This window comes from Crassostrea angulata, chromosome 2 (genome assembly GCF_025612915.1).
Source record: "Crassostrea angulata isolate pt1a10 chromosome 2, ASM2561291v2, whole genome shotgun sequence".
Lineage (NCBI taxonomy): Eukaryota > Metazoa > Mollusca > Bivalvia > Ostreida > Ostreidae > Magallana > Magallana angulata.
The window spans coordinates 4531000-4552187 of NC_069112.1; the positions used below are offsets into that span (position 1 = coordinate 4531000).

The 21188-nt window shown below is 31.7% G+C and overlaps 2 protein-coding genes across 2 annotated transcripts in view; one reads left to right on the forward strand and one right to left on the reverse strand.

Moving 5' to 3' along the window:
• The window catches only part of LOC128173105 (uncharacterized), a 29769-nt gene extending 18092 nt beyond the window's left edge, over positions 1-11677 (forward strand). The window contains exons 3-4 of the mRNA XM_052838828.1: positions 8943-11205; positions 11401-11677. Of these exons, the coding sequence (XP_052694788.1) occupies positions 8943-9892 (950 nt within the window). The 3' untranslated portion in view covers positions 9893-11205; positions 11401-11677. The remainder of the gene's footprint in view (positions 1-8942; positions 11206-11400) is intronic.
• A 4151-nt stretch (positions 11678-15828) lies between these two features.
• Positions 15829-16545, reverse strand: LOC128170600 (uncharacterized). The gene is made up of 2 exons (XM_052836383.1): positions 16310-16545; positions 15829-15952 (listed from the first exon to the last, which is right to left on the reverse strand). Exons 1-2 carry the CDS (start codon positions 16530-16532, stop codon positions 15849-15851), a joined length of 327 nt encoding a protein of 108 aa, XP_052692343.1. The 5' UTR covers positions 16533-16545; the 3' UTR covers positions 15829-15848.
• Positions 16546-21188: the final 4643 nt, after the last annotated feature.

Genomic DNA, 21188 nt, shown 5'->3' on the forward strand with positions numbered 1-21188 from the left:
TATAATGTCCATGAAGCCTTCAACCAAAATTATAAAATTCATGACCTTTGGGTCAGGGGTTCTGGCTCTGGGGTGTGGCCAATATGGACATATAGTAAAAATGTATTGAAACTTAGAAAATCTTCTTCTATACTCCCATATATATTTGTTAAAAACTAAATGCATTATTTGATGTCCATGAAGCCCTTAACCAAAATTGTGAAATTCATGACCCCAGTATCAGGGGTTCAGGCTCTAGGGTGGGGCCAATTTGGCCATATAGTAAATTTGTATTACACCTTAGAAAATCTTCTTCTCTACTCCCATATATATTTGTTAAAAACTGAATGCAAAATTATAATGTCAATGAAGCCCTCTACGACAATTGTGAAATTCATGACCCCTGTATCAGAGGTTTGGACTCTACCACCCCCGGGCCAATATGACCATATAGTAAAAATGTATTAAATCTTAAAGAATCTTCCCTACTCCCACACATGTGGGCTAAAAATTGGTGATGATGTCCAAAATTGTGAAATTCATGGCACCTCGGTCAGGAGTTCAGGACATGGGGGGGGGGGGGTATAGTGTTATTGCATATAAGGTTTAAAAATCTACTGCTCAATTCTCACACATCTTTACGAAAATCTGGCTTCATAATTATATTTACCAGGAAGTCCTCTCCTAAAATTTTAAATTTCAAGTCCCCTGAAGTATGGGTGTTAACTCTAGGGCAGGGCAAAATGGATGTATAGATGTTAATACATAAAATGTTTAAAAAAAAATTTCTTTACTCCCACACACCTGAAAGGAAAACTGAATTCATGATTTTGTAGACGAAATCTTTAAGTTTTTCACCAAAATTAGGTTTCATAGTTCTTTTTGAAAGATTTCAGGCAGGGAGGTGGTCGTCATTACAAATTTATAATTTTTCTACTCCAGAATGAAACCTAATTAAATGCATATATGAGACTCCTCGACAAGTTTATGTATGGGTTATATGCTACACAGGTGACCGTTAAGGCCAATTGGCCTCTTCTTTAAATAGTTAAGATCATACTTCATAACTAACAGAGCTAGAAGTACATATAGCTAGGCAGAGTGGCATCCATAAGTACATGACATGTTTAGTGGATAGTCCGGGCAAGATTATCCGCTTTGAATAATGTAATTTAAAGTTTTTCACTATCAAGCAACAATGTACTTTGATCGTTGATTATCAATCTAATACTACTAATTAAATATATATATATAGAGAGAGAGAGAGAGAGAGAGAGAGAGAGAGAGGGGTACAATTAATGGTGCAAGTGCATCAGCTGATGTAATAAAAATTATTTCATTCAACGTGTTTTGCTTTTAAATTAAGAGCTTCTGCGTAATTGTTATTCTTCCTCAATTACTTATTTGTTTGTCATTTGATTTCATTCAAGTTTTCAAGGTATATTGCAAATTGAATTTACTTTCTATAGAACAAAACGATTTGAAATGGCAACTTCCGGTTTTAAGTTATTCCTCTTTTTTAAAATTATAGGGGCATTTGTTTCCAGACAAAGGTTCCGAAATAGTTCGTAGCAAATAATTAAAAGTTTAAAATCTTTAATATTGACACTTTGAACATTGTCTTTTGATTTTATGTGTTTAAGTTTTTTCCAACTATATACCACTTTATTTATCAAATCGAAATATATGTTTTAAAAATTGCTAAATTTTACTCATGTTTTAGCTTCCTAACTTTTAAGTTAGAAATATATCCTAAATACATAAAGAACAAAGTTTGTGCATAATTTTAGGGGTTTCTTTTGAAACCATACAAAAGGCGCCGGCCCCACAATAAGGGTTCTATGCACCTGGAAAGTATTTGCTTTACAGCGGTAAAGTAATGATACAACGGTACAAATTTCGATAAAGCTGTCGCTTAAAATGGTATTCTTCATTTTCTCATTTAGATATTATTAGAAATTATTATACATGTTATAATCAGAATATAAATAAAGACTATCAAGTATTAATTCGTTTACAATCGACCTAAAGACCCCTGGCTTTCGCGTACACAATTACGTATCTCATCCTTCGAACATTGGCCAAGGAGATCCATCGCGTGGGAACTGGCGATCTGCGATCAACTAAACTACATAATTCTAAACAGTGCTTAACCCAATGATACAAACATGGAATCATTTAACAAACACCTATTTTAGATTTTTACGGAACTTTAAGTTCTTGATATATTTTATGATAAAACAGGAAAGCACAAAACAAAAAAAAAACAAAAACATGGAACTTGTGTCAAATTTACTTTTTGTAGATGTTAACAAAAATATGACCGAATATGTCCCTTTGTCACATAATTTTAAATGAAAATGAAAATCGTAACACCAAAAACCTTTTCCTATTTGATAAAGATTTATCCCTTTTCTTTCAAAATACCGGTACATAAATAGAGTTTCTCCGAGATAATTACTTTTAATCTGATAAAGAAAAAAAAACGGACATAAAAATAAAGATTTCGCGTATATCAGCACCATAGAGAAAAGTATTATTTATTTCTGTTACATAGCGGTGTTTTGTGAAATAGTATCATCTGGTGTAAAATTTAGACGCTCACTTTTGCAGAAGTTCTCAATGATTGCTACTTATAAAAAAAATACTCGCCATTAATATTTTCACTGTTTAAAGAATTTCTGAAACGATTACACAAACTGTGTTTGACAAATGATTTTCCTAAAATAATTTTCAAAACATCTTTTCATACATAAAACATGTTTTCATTTCGAAAGCTAGCTGAAAGTTTCGTCATCATAACGTTTGACAGGAAATCATAAATTATATTTTCAACTCGCAGCAACAACGGAAAACCTACTGGTTGCTTTGCTCTAGTTTCATATCTTAATTAATTTGAATTTTGACCAGTTATATAGTTATGAAAAGGCATTATTAGTGGACGATTAAGTAGTAGTTCGTTCAAGATAGAATTATATCATTAACGGTTACGATTTTGTCATCTAATGCAACTTTATATCGTTAGAGGATGTATCATTAGAGGTTACTGCATAGGCACATGCTTATAAGAAACACAGAAACACGACTTTTTGCCTACATACATGTACGCTGCTCTTATTTTGAGTAATAAGGTCCCACTCTAGATAGTTTGTTGGTCTATTGTCAGGAGAAAGAAGCGAATTAACAACAAAAGACACGTGGGCCATATCGCTCAATAAATCAGCAAGTCGTTTTATCATTTTAGTTTTATTACGAGAGTCTTTGAAAATTTTTATTAGATACATGTTATTTTATTCCAAGATTTCACATCACAATGACGGGTATGATCATGATATGGTAATTTTCTTCTTTTCGTATTTCTATGTGGAGTTTTACACCTATCCTAAGGCCTAAGTATTGGTTTAGGGGTCACAGATTTAACAATTTAAAATCCACACTTTGTTAATATGCTTGCAAAGTAATCTCACACATTGTAGCATTTAATTTTTAAGTAGAAGCTTGTTTAAAAAATTCCCTAATCATGAATATGTGAATTTAAACCCCTCCAGGGGCACCAGAATAATCCGGGGTCACGGTTTTAACAATTTATAATTTACACACTTACACTTAATTAGGGTTATTGAATAGTAACCTCACCAATTGTAGCATTGTATTACTTGAGCAGATTTTTATGTTAAACGTTGAACCCTTCTGGGCCCCAGTAGTGCTCCAGGGGTAATAGTTTCAAGAACTTATGAACTACTTTATCTCAGGATGCCTGCATAGTTATCTCACAATTTGTACATTATAGCTTTGTATATATAGTTCTTGAAATTTGGAATTATTTGCTGTTAAATATTTTGGTTAAACTTTGAACCCCTTCTTTGCCCCAGTATTGGTCGGGGGCTAACATTTTTAACAAATTACAATATTCACTATTTATATCAACTTCTGTATAAATATTGGCATTTCTGTTGCAGCAGTTCGTGAGCAAACGATTTTTTCAAAACTCTTTATTCACCGTTTCGCAATTTTTTCCTTTCAAAACAGGTTTTCCACTTTATTTTTAAAGTTTAATATCCCCGTCCCATAAGAATGATAGGTACTAAACTTTGCTGGTTCTAGGGAAGACGTGGAAAATGTCAAAATTATACCGGGGGTAGGATGGGGTACACATTTTTACATAGGAATATATGGAGAAAAATGTTTTTAAATAATCTTCTAAAAACAATTTGCAATAAAAGCTTTAACTTTTGTTGAATGAACCTAAGGTGGTGTAGATTCAAATTCGTTTAAATCAAAGTCTTGATGAGTTGGGTAGGGCCACATTTGGGATGCGATTTTACAAGTAAAACATTAACAAAACATAAAAACAAAAAACTGTTTTTATTAAAATTTTTAATGCTTTGGACCCCTGGACGATTCTTATGCCTCACAAGGGGTTCATAGTTTGATGTAGATTTATATTCTGAATGTTAACAATTGTTTAGGATCTTTTTGAGAACTGCAATGCTTAACAGATGATATGACTATAAAACCATGCTAATAGAAAAGGGACTTTATAATTATTCTACAGGTGAGCGATGTCGCGCGTAGGCCTTTTGTTTAGAAAAACTTCCTCTCAGAAATCATTTGGCCAGAAAAGCTGAAACTCGTGTGGAAGCATTCTCAAATAGTATATATTAAAGTTTGTTCAAATCATGGTCCCTGGGGGTAAGGTTGGACCACAATGGGGGGGGGGGCGAAATTTGACATAGGGTTGTAGAGTTAATCTTTAAAAATCTTCTACTCAAAAAGGATTTGGCAAGAAAAGCTGAATTTTGTGTGGAAGCATCCTCAGATTGTAGAAAACATGGGTCCAATGGGTAAGGTGGGGCCACAATGGGGGGGGGTCAGATTTTTATATAAGAATGTATAGAACTTTTTGTAGATCTACTCAAAAACCATTTGGCCAGAAAAATTGAAACATAAATATTTTAAGTTATCTCAGGTAGGGTCGATTCAAGTTTGTCCAAATCTTGATTCCAGGGGTAGAGTTGGGGGATAGTGGGGAGGGGTTAAATTTTAAAGGGAGGAATACATAGAGAAAAATCTTTTTTCATAAAAACATTTTCTTAGAAAAGGTGCAATTTAAGTAAAAGCAACCATAGATTGTGTAGATTCAAATTCGTCAAAATCATATTTTGTATGAGGGTGGGGCCACATTTGGGGGGGGGGGGCAAGTTTTACAAAGTAAAACATTTTAGATTCACCAAAACTCAAATGTTTTATATATGGTCTTACATATATGGACGCATTTTGACATATTGTTGATTCTTTGAAGTTGTTTAGACTTGACAATTCTTGGGCTTCACAAGTTAAATATAGTTTTATATTCCATTTGAATTAGGTCTTCTTGTGAACTGTAATGCTTTAGAACACGTCTACGAGAAAAACATGCAAATATGGAAAAAAGCTGTGGTAGCAAGTCTCAAGAATAAACATATTTTATCATTGATTTAAAGGATACCCATCTAGAGTCAGATATATGATGTTTGTTTTGCACTTCTTGTTTCTATTTATAGTAACGGCCAGTATTGCATTCTGGTTAACTCCAGAAAATTTCAGAGAAAATTGTCAAATTAAGTAATTAATTATAAAATGTATAAACAATATTTGAACAAAAAATAGACAATATTCTTCAAGAGGAAGCTCAAACCTTAAATCGTTGCATATATTTTTTTTCATTATTCTATATAAACAATGAAGTCCTAAGGGTGCAAATGTTGTCAGGATGCCACGAAATGATAATTATACATTTTTGTCAATTTTTGAGCAAGAAATTTTCAGAAAGTGGGGCATTATTTTTTGAAATTGTGTGTTAATAAGAAACGTCTTATGTTTTGTTACAAATATATAAATTCCATCTTTGGATTCTTAAGGACTAAAAAGTAATAAACTAACAAAAACACCCCATTTTCAAATATAAAGAAAATTTGTTGGTTTTTATAACTTAATTTTACAAGCGATTTTAACCCCCAGAAGTCAATATTTGCAATCAAAAGTGAAAAGAAACCCTTTTTTGTTTTAATTTAAAAAAAAATGTTGTTGTTATCATTGTTTCTTAAAGAATTCTTATTCATTACATTTACTACTGTAAGAATTGTTTCCCCTGTTGCGCTCCTCGGTAGAGAAGGTAAACTAATCAGAATGTTGACAAATCTATAGAAGTTCAAGTTCAGGCAAAAAATTGAGAAATGCTGTGAGTGTTGATAATATGTATTATGGTATTGAATGGTTTTAATTACACAAAAATTGCCCCATCTTGTGAGTGTTATTCAGTATATTACATATATGAGTTTGAAGGAGACTTGTATCTAGTCTAAAATGTCCCAAGATATTTTAGCAGCATATTTGGACGATATTTTTACCGAAATATACATGCCTGTGATAGAAATGAAATTTAAATTTTCCTAGATAATTTCATACACACATTATCATATTTTACTCGAAAATAATCTACAGAAACAAGCACTGATTTCTTAGGAAGAATTATAATGTGATATGTTGACATCATTTCTTCATTTGAAATTCACTCAGAATGCCTTGTGCAATTTTTCACCGTTATCATGCGGGTCTGTTGCAATAAAAATAGACATCATATTTCTGTAAGTGTATATTTCATTGACCATGTAGGTGGTAAGGTAAGACTCCTATAAGCACTAATTTTGACTGTTTTAATTTATCAAGTAAAGAAAAATAATTTTAAAAGTGACATTAGGGTATGTTTTACTTATTTATTGTCCCAATATTTTGGAAATTACACCATGAAGCCGATCTTAGTATGTCTAATGTTGCTCAGGGGAGCGATGTGGCCAATGTGCCTCTGGTGTTTTGTTTTTGTTTTGTTTTTTTGTTTTTGTTTTTTTGGTAGGGGGCTATGAAATTGGGTCCTACTTCCTGAATTCAAAGGTCACTAGTTCAAGTATCAAAAGAATGAAAAGATCAATACATGTTTCACTATGTTTATCGAATTAGCAGAGAGAGAGAGAGAGAGAGAGAGAGAGAGAGAGAGAGAGAGAGAGAAAGAGAGAGAGAGAGAGAAAGAGAGAGAGAGAAAGAATGAGAATGTCAGTCTCTACTAAACAATATGTATAATTACACACCAAAAAGGCCTGGCTTCCAGAGCTTCAGTACTTTGAATTTTGTAGTTTTGCCCCTGTAATTATTCATTGGCGTATTTAATGGGTACTCTGCCTGTCTTAATGTGTAGCACTGTCAAATAATGGGGTGTGTGGGGTATGTAAGCTTGCCTACTTTTTCTTTCGTTAATAGTGAGATACACAAGATTTAAAAAAAATAGTTAAGTTTACTCCACTTCTGCTAATTTCTGGTGTTTTAAGGGCATTGATTTAAAAAAAAAACCTGAAATGTGTTGAATAACACAAGATATTGTTTGGCTCGCGAATATATCGGGTTTATTCCATTATATACATGTTACAATGTAAATGTAACGCTAAACTACAGATTCTGGAGAGTTTTAAAAGTAGAAAAATGTCCAACTTTAAGACAAAATATTTGCAATGTTATTGAGAGTCCAAAGACAGAAAGAATATTTGGAAATACTCACAAAAAGATTTACACTAGAGTATCTTGTCAGTACTAACTCTAAACGACTTTTTCAATTTAAATCTAAACTTAACGCAGAATTCGAAACAAGAACGAGGTGAATTATGCACAATTTTATTATAAAATGGGGCAAAATGCTATTTTTTGTTACAGAGCTGCAGAACCTAGTTTAGACTGACCACAACAAAAACTTTTTTGGCAACTTAATTCATACAGATGCACACTGTTACACATAAAATATGAAGTTGATCAAATAACCTTGCTCCCGGCACCTTTTGCATGGTTTTCTCGTAGACATGCTCTTTATATGTGAAATGACTTAATATCCTGTGACAAAAAGGTCACAATATCCAAGGGGTAATATTTTTTTTAGGTACAGGATCTATTACACTATGTTGTCCAGATATTTTGTGAACTACTTCGTAAAGCCGATTTTATTATGTCTATTTTGCTCAGGTGGGCAATGTGGCCCATTGGTCTTTTTATTTACAAGTTATATCTGATGGAAAACTTGTTGACCACCTAGCCTTTTTAACAACGTTTACAGGGATTAAACCACTGTATTTTACATTTCATATTCTCTAACACTTTCATATTAGAGTTTAACCTGTATGATTTTAGTAAAACTATAATGATGATCGTTGATTGCATACATCTTGCATTATCAATTTTAATTTAAGCCGAGTTTTCCCAGAGCTGCACCTCAGAGTTATATGTTTAACTTTTAGTCGTTTGCCACTGTCAATTGTGCAATCTAATTTTCAAGGGCATGTAAATCAGTAAAACAAACGCTTGGCAATCCTTACATTAAGCAGTTAAATCTTCTAGAGCATTAAAATATGACATATGATTTGTTCTCGACATAACTAAACATTTCCGCCTCAATCCGAATTTTTAAAAAACAAGTATAAGACGATATTTATGAGTTTTGTTGATTTTTATTCATTAATTGATTAAAACATACACAAGCAAACATACATGTGCAATTGTTGGGATTTTTAATCTTTTGTATAACTTGGTTAAGAAATTATGTACAGATAACACATACCATGAAAATTCTCACATGAATATCGCATGCATAACATATCTTAACATATGGAAATAGTAATATATTACACCTGCGTGCTCGTAAACTAATGTTTAGTCACATGTTTAATATTTGCTCAGAAATTTATGTTCAACATGTGTTGAAAAATCACTCATGATTCACAAACGATACACAGTAGTTTTACGTACCCTTGCCCTCAAACTATGCGAAACATATGCTGTGTATTCCAACAAACGATACACATGAGTTTTACTTACGCTTGACCTCAAAATATGCTAAACTTATGCTGTGTATTCCAAAATATTTGATCACCTTTTCCTATTTGCAGATCCAAATAAAAGCACAAACGAAGTGGCAGAGCCCATAAATGCAGTTGAAATCATTGACACATGTGATAATGGCACTGAACGTAAGATGAAACTTATTTTTCAACCAAAGTTAATTCAATCTCTTGAAGTGAAAAACATGCCTGTTGACCACATTTCCTTCTTAGCATCAGATCGGATTTGGGTCACAGGTACATGCACATTTTTATTGATGAAAACCAAAGATAAACCCTTACATCATCAAAAGAATTTACATTTGGAACCTTTCGGATTTTATAGTGGAAGACACGCAGAGAATGATGACAATGAGCTATTTTATATACACAATAAAAATAACAACATCTACAAACTATCTAAGGACAAGAAAAGCACACTATTCATTATGAAAAACTCCTCATGGGAATACCAGTGTGTTTACTGGTCCATGATTACTAATGATCTATTGGTTGGGATGTATCGAAAAGATAAACAGACAGGCTTAGTTTCCCGATACAACAAGAGCGGACAACGGACACAAACAATAGAGCAGGACAGCACTGGACTAGAGCTCTATTGTAAGCCATATTACATAACGGAAAACCACAATGGGGATGTTGTTGTTTCTGACGTTGGATTGCATACGTTTGGTGCTATAGTGGTGGCGGATCATGAAGGTAAACATCGTTTCTCCTACCAGCCAGAATCAGTATTTCAGCCACTTGGAATCTGTACTAACTCAATGTCCCACATCCTAGTGTGTGATACACTTAATCGCTCGATACAATTATTACACAAAGACGGTCAGTTCTTGTGCTATCTTGAAATAGAAGGACATCTTTTATTTTTTCCATACTTTAGTTATGATGTCCTATTTAATTGTCTCGAGGTCATACCTAAAGACAATGATATATTTTTCAAGTATAGAAATATGAATAGTAATGAAGAACCTGACCTGTGTATGTCCAGACAGTAGTATACTCTTTTATCAATTTAGCTGTGTTGGTAAAAAGCTGAAAAAATTCAAATTACAGCAAACTGGACATTAGATTTCAAAATAAAATGAATCAAAGGTGTAGTATGTAAATTATTTTTTTTTTTAGATATATCTAGCTATTTACCTTTAGACACTAGTTCAATCACTTAAAAAAGTTGGGAAGAGAATTTATAAATGAAACTTTTGAAAATTAATAAATAAAAGTTAACATATAAACCATGTGTAGTACATGTGTATGAACATATTTAGCAGTTATTTTGAAATTTTTTTAAACAATTTGCTTACAGAAAGATATATTAAAAAATAGCTAACGTTAATATAATTGTTTATTCTTTGGTAGACCGCAATTGCCTCGAACAATACTAGAGTTGTCCGTGGACAAGCCTAAATTTAAATACAAGTAGTGTTATGTATATTTCTTTAAGCATATTTACAACCCTTTTCCACATTAGAATTTAAAAAATTGTAAAATGTTATACTATGTTTAAACTAAAATTACAAATACAACTCCGTTATTAGACGTCGGTGACCCAGAGCAAGGCGGATTTTTTTTTATAGAATATGTTACTTATCATTCAAAACATTCCATTTGTACTCCATGTCTAAAAAATTGACGTTTTCGGAAAACTCGGAGCAGCGAGCGGTAATAATATGCGAGAGCATCAAAAAAACTCTTACAGTGACGCAACAATCGATAAAACAGACGTAAACCGTTCCTAAATATTCAAGTGGCACACAAGATTTTCAGACGGAAAGGAAAATGTAATGGATAACGACCATTATTTCGAAATTATGGAGCCGTGAAAAATGAAGTTCGGGACATTATTGAAAGTGATAGCCGACTAACAGTGTGTAAAGTTGCAGAAAAATACGGAGATTCAAAGACCACGATACATGACGTTTTAACCCAAGATTTGAATATAAGTCGTGTCTGTGCACGATAGGATCCAATAATTTTGACTTGTGAAACGGAGAGAAGAATTTCTAAGACAGTTTATTACAAAAATGGCAAAGGCGGTAGAAATTTTGTTCAGGATTGTTACAACTGATGAAAATTGGTTCCAATGCTATGATCCCGAAACAAAACATCAGTCCAGCCAATGGAATGTAACTAAAAAGTGTGTAATTCAAATACAGACTAGAAACTAATTGCCAAGCAAGTTGATTTTAAAATAAATGATAATCGAGAAAATCAACTCCCGTCAGTACTTCAGTACTTTGATTATGGACCGTAAGGGATTATTCTTAAACATGCAGTATTCAATGGCCAGAAAGTAAATTCCGATTGCAAGGTAATTTGATCTTTCGAAATGAAATTAAATAACTATTTTTACTTTTTATTTCAATAAAAAAAAATAGTAGATAAAATGTTCCACAACATTTAAATCAATATTAACATTGCAATCATTTGTATTCAAGAAATATCAAATGTTACTTAAGATGTTGGTGCGGTATTAACAGTAATTAACAGTAATTTGTTTTCTTAGGTTCTGAGGAGGGATCTGATACTGGCTCTCAAAAAGAAACACCCATACCTAGCGGATCATTCGGATAATTTGTAATTTCACCAAGATACATCTCAGAAAACAGTTAGCAATCAATTTACTTTGGTTCAAGTGCCTCAGCATCCTCCATACAGCCCTGACCTGGCTCTCATTGCCCTTGCCGTATTCAAGTCATTTTTGCGCGGCAAGAGATTTAGGAATATGAAAGAACTTAGACAGGAAGTTTGAAATTTTTAATTAAAAGAGTTGTATGTGCGCATATTTTATAACTGGATAAAGCAACACAAGAAATGCGTTGAGTTAAACGGTGTCTTTGTCGAAAAAAGCTGATTTTATTTAAATTTGACGTTTGGTAACGTGATATATTTTCGAATTGATGCTCAGATTATAATTTAGTATCTTATTCCAGTTGCTGAAAATATCATTATTTATGTTTGTGATACAAATTAAATTAGAAATAATTAAAACATGAATGTAACGAAAATAACAGTTTTATACATTTAATTCAATCAAGGTTGTATTCGATTTTATGGACAACCCTCGTAGACAGAGATAAGCAAACATGTCTGAAAAAAAAATACATTCAGAGAGAGAGAGAGAGAGAGAGAGAGAGAGAGAGAGAGAGAGAGAGAGAGAGAGAGAGAGAGAGAATTATATAATATTTCTAAGTTTAAAACAATCTTACAAAATACATAGAGTTGCTTCCACATAAAACCGCTCTTTACCTTTTGAGAGAATTTATCAGTCTGTAAAACGTTATTTGTGTTTAATTTGGTCAAAAGTGTGAAGGATATATACAGTATCATTCTTTTGTATCTTATCTCACTTTTAATTTTTTTTCCTGATGCATAACTTTTTTTTAACAATTTGTTCGTTTTTGCATTGTAATCATTTACATACCGTGATACGTTGTATCGGTTCCCACGGTCCTTGTTTGTAGGTGGGAAATTTCCTCCCATTTTTCAATTTAACGGTTTGACAATATGCAATAACTGCATAGATTTTTAAAGTTTTTAATTTTTCCCTTTATTTGTTTTCATTTAATTCAAAATGACAGTTTTTTTAAATTTCCTTCCTACTTATATTTACTGTACACGCATGCAAAATATGCTTAAAATTGGATAGATAGAACAATAAAGTGTGGCTCTTGCTAGTATATATATGCAATCTCTCTATCAATTTTTTTTTTATAACTAATAATCATCAGGTATCGCATTCTATACCGAAACAGCTTGTACACACATTACAGAAATTTGATCCACCTCAAAATTTATCCTGGGAAATATAGCTCAAGATCACTGTGTTAAGCATCTAAACTCGATACGAAGGAAGGGAAGCATGTAACACAACTCAAAACGTGTCTTCGAACCTCAAGGCACCATAATTACGAGTTACATTTTAGCCATTTTTTGCATAGCATTAGGGGAGAAACGTTAGAAAACATTATGGGATGTAGACAATATTTTTAATGAGTCTGTAGATTTAGCTCGTTCTTTTTCTCGCGCACACTGGTTCTTAGAGCTCGCTTCATTAAAAAAAATATTATTAATTATCATAGTAACATGGTTAAAAAACCCACCAAATATAGAAAATTAAAAAAAATTACTTTGAAATCTTAGATTTCTTACTTTTCATCAAAACCAATAAAAATGCTTTAGTGTCTCCTACGATCAACTAATAAAATAACTCTGAAAAATGAATTGTGTGTCTTAATTACTGTCAAAAGATGAACTGTTATTATGTCAACTGAATGTTAAATGGTCTGAATAGGTGACTGAATGGCATAGCTGTACCATTTATTCACATTTTGTAACCCTTCCGTCGTCTTCTAGTTGACTGAAAGATAGAGTTAACGTTTTATCCTGTGTGTGCTTAAGTTTTGTCGAGAAACAAAATTGAGGCAAGGGATGTCGCTTCATTTGGTTTGATCGCACAGTATTAAATGATATAAAACAGAATGTACGGAAAATACAGAAAATAAAATAGTGTTAAATATAACCCATAATAAGAAAACGAACTGAACCCCAACTTTTTCAGGGGGGGGGGGGGGTGCGCAAAATAGTTTGACCAAAAATTACAAGAAATTAAAACTAATCATATTGATCAAATTTTATGAGGTAATATATATACCCCCCTCCCGAAAAAATTTAAGAAAATTGCAAACTCTAGACTTAGTCATCATTATTTAAAACTTCGAATGTTTAAAATTGATTCAGGAGCTCTGGTTTGAATTTTTTTTCCTTATAAAACATATGGATCTATTTACATCCAAATATAAAAACAGAAAACATTTTATGAAAAATTAGAAACTGTTGTAATTTATCATATTCTTTAGGTAAAACCATTAATAGTTCATGATAAAGAAAGATAACTCTTGCTGATTGAAGCAGTTTTTGTTACAAATCTAAACAACAAGGTGCTCATTTGAACTAAAAAGTAGCGCTTCATTATGCTTTGTAAGATGATTTGACATTGTGTATAACTGAATATAACTTTAATATGCATTTAATATGTTTAATTTTATGCTGCGATAATACAGTTTTGGTTTTTTAAAACTTTGTCTAATTTTCTTTATATCATGAATACGCACATTGTCAATTTGGGAGAAATCTAGCAGCGCTTAATCTCTTTAACTTTGTTTCATTGGAATCTTGGTATTGATTTTTATGAAAATCAAACAATTTTTTTTAAATATATGATAAAATTAATAGCGAAGGGATATTACACCTTAGCTAAGCAAATAAGGCTTAGATTAAATATTAGATAACCTCTGTCAAGATAAGCAACTCAAATGCGACAAAATTTATTGGGTTACATAAAAACCATACATTTCTTGCTCCGGGAGGGAGTTAAAATTGGGTCAACATTTAATACTTTCAGTTTATTATATCAGAAGCTAAATCTTTGATCGTTGAATGTTGTACCAACACCTAAAAAAAAGAAGCGAAATATCAATATATTATTCCGTTTTATTGATATTTAAGATATGTCTCTTTAAGTGTGTTTTAGATCGATAGTGTTACAATAAAATGTTCAACAGTAAATTGCAACGGAATATAGTAACTTGACAGCAAGTATAGTAACTGCATGTGGTAAATGGTATGTATGCATTAAAAAGTGAATATATGAGGTAAATGGTAAGTATATAAGGTATATGGTTACCATTATTTGCGTTCAAAGTCAATAACAACTATATGCAGTGATTGGTTATTTTATGCGGTTAATGATAAATGTCTGCGGCAAAATGTAAACATATGCAATAAATAGTTTAGTTACTTTAATCAGTAAACACTAACTATCTGCAATTAAATATCACTTTATCCGATGTATTGTAGCTGTATTCTGTATATGCATATATATGGCTATCCAGTGCATAAAATTACAGCAGACTAAAAAGCAAACCCAGTTGCATGATAGTTGGTAACTTTTGCTCGAAAGATATACCACAGGAAATCATTTAAATCAAACAGGCATTTGTACAGTGTAAATTGGAATGTGACACTGTTTCCTATTTACTTCATAAATTTGTATATTTGTTAATGTATCTTTAAAGGTTTGTTATGTAAACACGAGTCAACAAAAATCTTACCTATTACAAAACGAGTTAAAACGATTCAAAAAAGTGATTGAGATTCAATTAACTTCAAACCTACCGTGTGTTATTGTTCTTATTAACATGACAAATTTTAAATGAAGTTTTTTTCTTATATTACTTATTTTTTGCGTCATGACACATTTTACATTTATCAACATCATGTTAAAGTACACTGTAACAAGAAAGATTTCTGCAACGGTTTTTTTGTTTTATTTTAAAACCTACATGTACCTCTATTTAAGATTCCTTCTGCTAATTTCGACATATCTATATTCCTTTTTTGCATTAATCATTTTGTACATTTACACTAATTTTGTTGCTATACATGGTTACTGGAATGATATTTGCATCGGTTTGCTGTGCGTGTTATTCCTAAAATGTTTAAATTTACCTGTATTCTAGATCGCCATTAGTAGGTCTGCCTGTATCGGTATTTACCTGTATTCAAGACCGCAATTAGTAGGTCTGCTTGTATCGGTATTTACCTGTATTCAAGACCCCCATTAGTAGGTCTGCTTGTATCGGTATTTACCTGTATTCAAGGACTTCCATTAGTATGTCTTTTTGTATCAGTATTCACCTGTATTCTAGACCCCCATTAGTAAGTCTGCTTGTATCGGTTTTTACCTATATTCTTTACCGCCATTAGAAGGTCTGCTTGTATCGCTATATTCCTGTATTCAAGGACCCCTATTAATAGGTCTTCTTCTATCGATATTTACCTGTATTCTCGACCCTCATTAGTAGGTCTTCTTGTAATGGTAATTTACCTGTATTCTAGACCGCCATTAGTAGGTCTGCTTGTATCGGTATTTACCTGTATTGTAGACCGCCATTAGTAGGTCTGCTTGTATCGGTAGGTGGATGTTGACGGGTACAGGTATCTCCTAGTGGTATAGTACCGACTGTAGCTAGGGTACCGGTTATAAGAGTAACTTCCTGTAATCACAAAGAAAGTTGATGGAATGTTAGATTTAGCATACCCATAACTGCATATTGAATTGTATCGAATTTAAGTTTGATTCCAAAACACACTGAAAATTCTACTAGACTGTAGATTGATATATTATAATTAATGTAAAAAAAGCCATAAAGCTATTTAGCTTGATAAATTGTACTCAAACGAAAAGCAACACAAAAATTATAATTTGTATATGTGTTGATTAACGAGATAAATTAATCTCGAACAAAAGCGAAGTCTATGTAATTTTGAAAGAAGCGAGATAATTCATATAACCATGACATCAATTGTATTATTAAAAGAAGCCTAATTGATCTAGGGTGCGTCATACTTACGTGGGTAATATGATCTCCTGTAGTAACTGGGATAATGGTAGCTAGATCGGTAAGAAGAGCTTGGGTAATAGTAGCTGGATCTATAAGTAGATCTGGGATAATAGTAGCTGGATCTGTAATTGTAACTGGGATACAAGGAACTAGATCCGCTGTAATATTTGCTGTAGTAACCAGCGTGGACCGCGGCCAGACACAGGGCAGTGAGGAGGATCAGTACCTTCATTGTGTGATGTATCCTCTCTGAAAAATCAAAACGAGGTTAGCGATTGTTATTATAAGAGAGGTCGTCTATTTGTAAAATGTAGAAATCAGAAGATGACAATATGTATAATACGTTTGTAAACGCCTCGCAAAAGCTGTTCCATCATTTTAACTTTTCTGCTTTTCATTAACCTTTTTAAAAACAAGTTTCCAGTTAAATTTTTGCGAGGCAGAACTAATATTAACTTTAAAATTGGGATCCAGGTGTTCATATGATAATTATTCTTTAAATATTTTAATGATTTTTTTTAAATTAAACAATGATTTAGTATTATATGATTTTATGAGCTAAACACAATTGTATACGCTGTATACTAGTATACTTTATATTATGGATAAACTGGTATTAAGAATAATAAAAGTTCTTGAGTTCGGTATAAAAATAACCTGACAATTTATTTTTATTCTACAATGGATAAGTAATACCATTACCAATGCTCAATTACATTCCTTACCTTGATAGCAGGGTTAACAATCACCAATGAGCACCTGTCTGTTTGTGTCCTTTTATATCGTGATTATGTTATGTCATGGATAATAAGGGTCTTGATTTATGTCCCTTGAAATTATCCATCTTAATGTTAAAAAGAAAAAATAGCTTGGGCTTATCATTCACAATTTTTATTGATGGTCTGTAGCCACAGAAATGTATCACATAACGTAATTAAAAAGAAAATAAATATTGTGTACTTTTGAAACAGGAAACATTTCATTTGGAAAAATACTAAGAAAACGTAGGCTTATATTATGCGCAATTTTTATTATTACGTGGATCAACACATTTTAACTGTTTTTAACAAAAGAAGTATGTTTTGCCACCTGATTGACCTCTGAACAATTCTTAAGGTAACCATCGATTGACAATTAGATGCTGCACAAATGTAAAAATGAAACAGTTAAACGTTAAACGTTAATTCTTATTTAAACTAGGTTTATGTCTTGCATTACAATTTTTAAAAAAAAGTTAGCATTGTATATCAATATCATTGTATTTAATTGATATATATATATATATATATATATATATATATATATATATATATATATATATATATATATATATATATATATATATATATATATATATATATATATATAATGTTCATTTAAAATTACACCTATTCTTAATACTCATTTGTTAATCATATAAAATCTGTTACTGAAAACAATTAAAGAATTTGTCGAAGTACTTTAATAGACTGCAAGTGCATTATGAAATAAAATATTAAAACAACGTTTGCATTAGTTACCATTTTCTGCTGAATGTTATTGCAAATCTAATTATGTAAATATGACGACACGTTTCTTTTTATGCTATAGCGTATGTTATTTTTAAAAATAGATTTCAATTTCCTGTGTGTTTGCTCTCTCTCTCTCTCTCTCTCTCTCTCTCTCTCTCTCTCAGGTTTGTCCTATGTGATCGTTATCACCCTCATCATCCTCATTTTTATCATCATCCCTATTTGTACTTAATTGTACCAGCTCTCAACATCATAATATTAATTCATTTATTCCTACTTCTACCCCAATTATAGTACAGATATTTTCTGTTAATTGTTTTATGTTTATCTACAAGAAGCCTATATTTCAACTCGCGTAGTGTATGAATTACTGCATTGTATCAATAAACATACGATTTCATGAATACTTCAAAAATTATTAAGAAAGAAAACTAAAAATAACTCTAAAAGGGAAAAAATCACTTCAGTAGATGACAAACTCCAAACACTCAAGTTTATAATCAGAGATGTCATTAAATTGAAATACTAGTGAAAAATTGTAGTTATAAAGACAAGATTAAGTTTTCTGGGTTTTTGGGTTTTTTTTTTTTGTTTTTTGTTTGTTTGTTTGTTTGTTTGTTTTTTGTTTTTTTATCTCTGTGAACCCTCATATCATTTCAATTGTCCTCACTATAGTATAGTCTACATATGCATAGTAATCCACCTGCATAATCTCTCTCTATATGAATATGTTAAACGTAAGATATTGTTTATTTATTCTAAAAATGAACAAAAAGATAGACAAATCCGCTTAAATTTGTTTTACTGGTATATTGAACCTATGTACACAAACACAGGGTCTGAGCCTTGTTTTCATGTCAAAGAATTTTGAGCTCCCTATCTTGCTTATAATTTAACAACTGACTCTCAAATTTCATTTTTAAAATCATTAGAAATGCATTTCTACAGCATTGTAAATAATAAAAACAGAAAAACAGAATTTGATTAAAATCGTGACCATGTCCCTTTAACGACTTTAAAAAATGCGACATTGCTCGTAACTTTTCAAAAGCATTTTATTTTATAAGGAGTATCTATTTTTTTAACTGCGATGTATTAAATCAAAATTTATCAAAGAAATATCATTAAGTATGGGAAGTCCATCGATTTTTAATAATAAGAATTCATCTTTTTTATTTAAGTGTTGTCTTTAATAATTATGACATTTGTATCGAAGAGGCAAGATACGAAAGAAGGAAATCATTCCGTTACAGAGAAATTACTTGAATTTTTAATTAGCTTCCATGTACAATGGCTTAAGGAATTAAATAACGTTCCTTATCTTGATGAATGAAGTTGTCCTTTCATTGCTATAATTTATCAGAAAATCAACAATTTCTATCTGGAACCTATTTATAGCCTTGGTCGTGTCGTTTTATGGTTTTTTACATTGTAGCTTTAAAAAAAATCGCGTTAATATTCATATTGCGTGAGATACATCTACGCACATTCCAATATTATTACATTGAACGAGAAATTTAGGGATAAAAAAGTTTTAAGGGTAATCTCCTTCGGAAAAAAGTTTTGCAAACAAACACAAACTGTTATATTCCTTAAAGATAAGGAATTTTGGCATGCATCGGACTTAAAATATATAGAATAAAGGTTCGGAAATATCAACTCTTATACATGTAAAGCTTTTCATGAGATCATGAAAAAAAGCATCGTCATTAAAAGATAATGAATAGATATGTCGTATAGTTTTAACGTTGATTTAACCTTAAAATTTGGATTTTGGACGAAAAATGTGTTGTAGCATACTCCTAGTATTTTGTAATTATTAGTTAGCCTAATTCTTTTTACTGGTATCAGAAGCACAACTTTCAATAAATATAGAAGGAAAGATTGTATGTTTTTGTGCCTCAAACATAGTTCATATTATTAACTACTCCCCCCCCCCCCCCACCCCCCACCCACAATTTTCCGTTAAACGGCCAGATGAAAGATAAAATAAAACAACAATTTAAGTAAAGCCATGAGGGACAGGCATTGTAAGACATAAAGATTGATGGAAATTTCTTTTTTCTCATCTTCCCCCTCTCTCTCTCTCTTTCTCTCACACATTCTCTCCAACACTTCTCTCTCTTTCTCTGAGCGTGGATAGTGGAAAATAAATGACCGTTTTAAAAACTGTTATTGCAATAAACGTACCGGTTTATCTAGTAATTAATGTTTAGTAGCAAAGCAATTACAAGGAAGTTTGAACAAAACTGAAAATAGCTAAAAAAGTAACTTTTGATTAATGACAAAGAAAAAGAAAGAAAGCTAGCGAGATAGACAAAGGGAGAGGAAGAGTTAACATATAGTTCTAGAAACAACGCTTGAATTTTAATAAGCGTTACAATCGTTTACGACGTTCATGAATATTCATTTTCCTGATGAATGAAGCTGTGTTTTAATTACCATTATCTATCAGAAAATCAACAGCCTATACTCTTTGTGGGTTCTGTTTATCTTTGTATGATTATTTAGTATGTATGTTTAATAAAACGACGTATCTCTAATGCGAAATGAAACATCGCCAATTACGCAGAATTAAACATCACTCGTCAAACAATAAGAGTGAGCAGTGCAATGATTTAATTTCAAGTCTTGTTTTATTCCTTTCGTACGATTGTTGCTATTATAAACAAATATTTACATCTATCAAGTATTATTTCCTCTTTTTCTTACGGAAACTTATAGTTAATTCATAGCTCTATAGAAACAGCCAGACTGAAATGTACACGCCCCGTTTATCGATTGGTCGAAATATACAGCAGCTGAAACTAACAAGAAACTGAAAGGACTGAAATTGGCACGCCCTGTTTATCGATTGGTCAAAACTTACAGCGATCTAAGAAAAATCATGGACTGCACGAAATTATTATGATGATGTCAGACTCAAAGTCTCACAGGAAACGATTTGGCTGTTTCTTTTAGCTAACGTACATATTTATATTAACATTGATTTAGTGAATTTAACTTACATTTCATAATCAATTCATTCATTACCTAAAAGAAAGATGTTAATACTAACAAAAGATTGCTTTCTTTGAAGATTCATGCGGGTTATGAAGGTAGCGACCATTGCAGAAAAATAATTCCATAACACGCTAACGTTGGTTTATTGTTTAAATAAATGTATTGTAATAATAATTGCACAATAACCGCATATGTCTGTTTTAGTAATGTTTGAAGGGTAAAACTTGAAGTAAGAAATGGATGGTAAGATGATAAGACACACAATAGATTCGACTTTTCCTTACGATTGTTAATTGAACGTACGAACGTGAATTAAATTGTAGTTTTCTCTATTTTTCACTCTTTTTCTCTTCCAAGGTTTATAGGTCAATGTG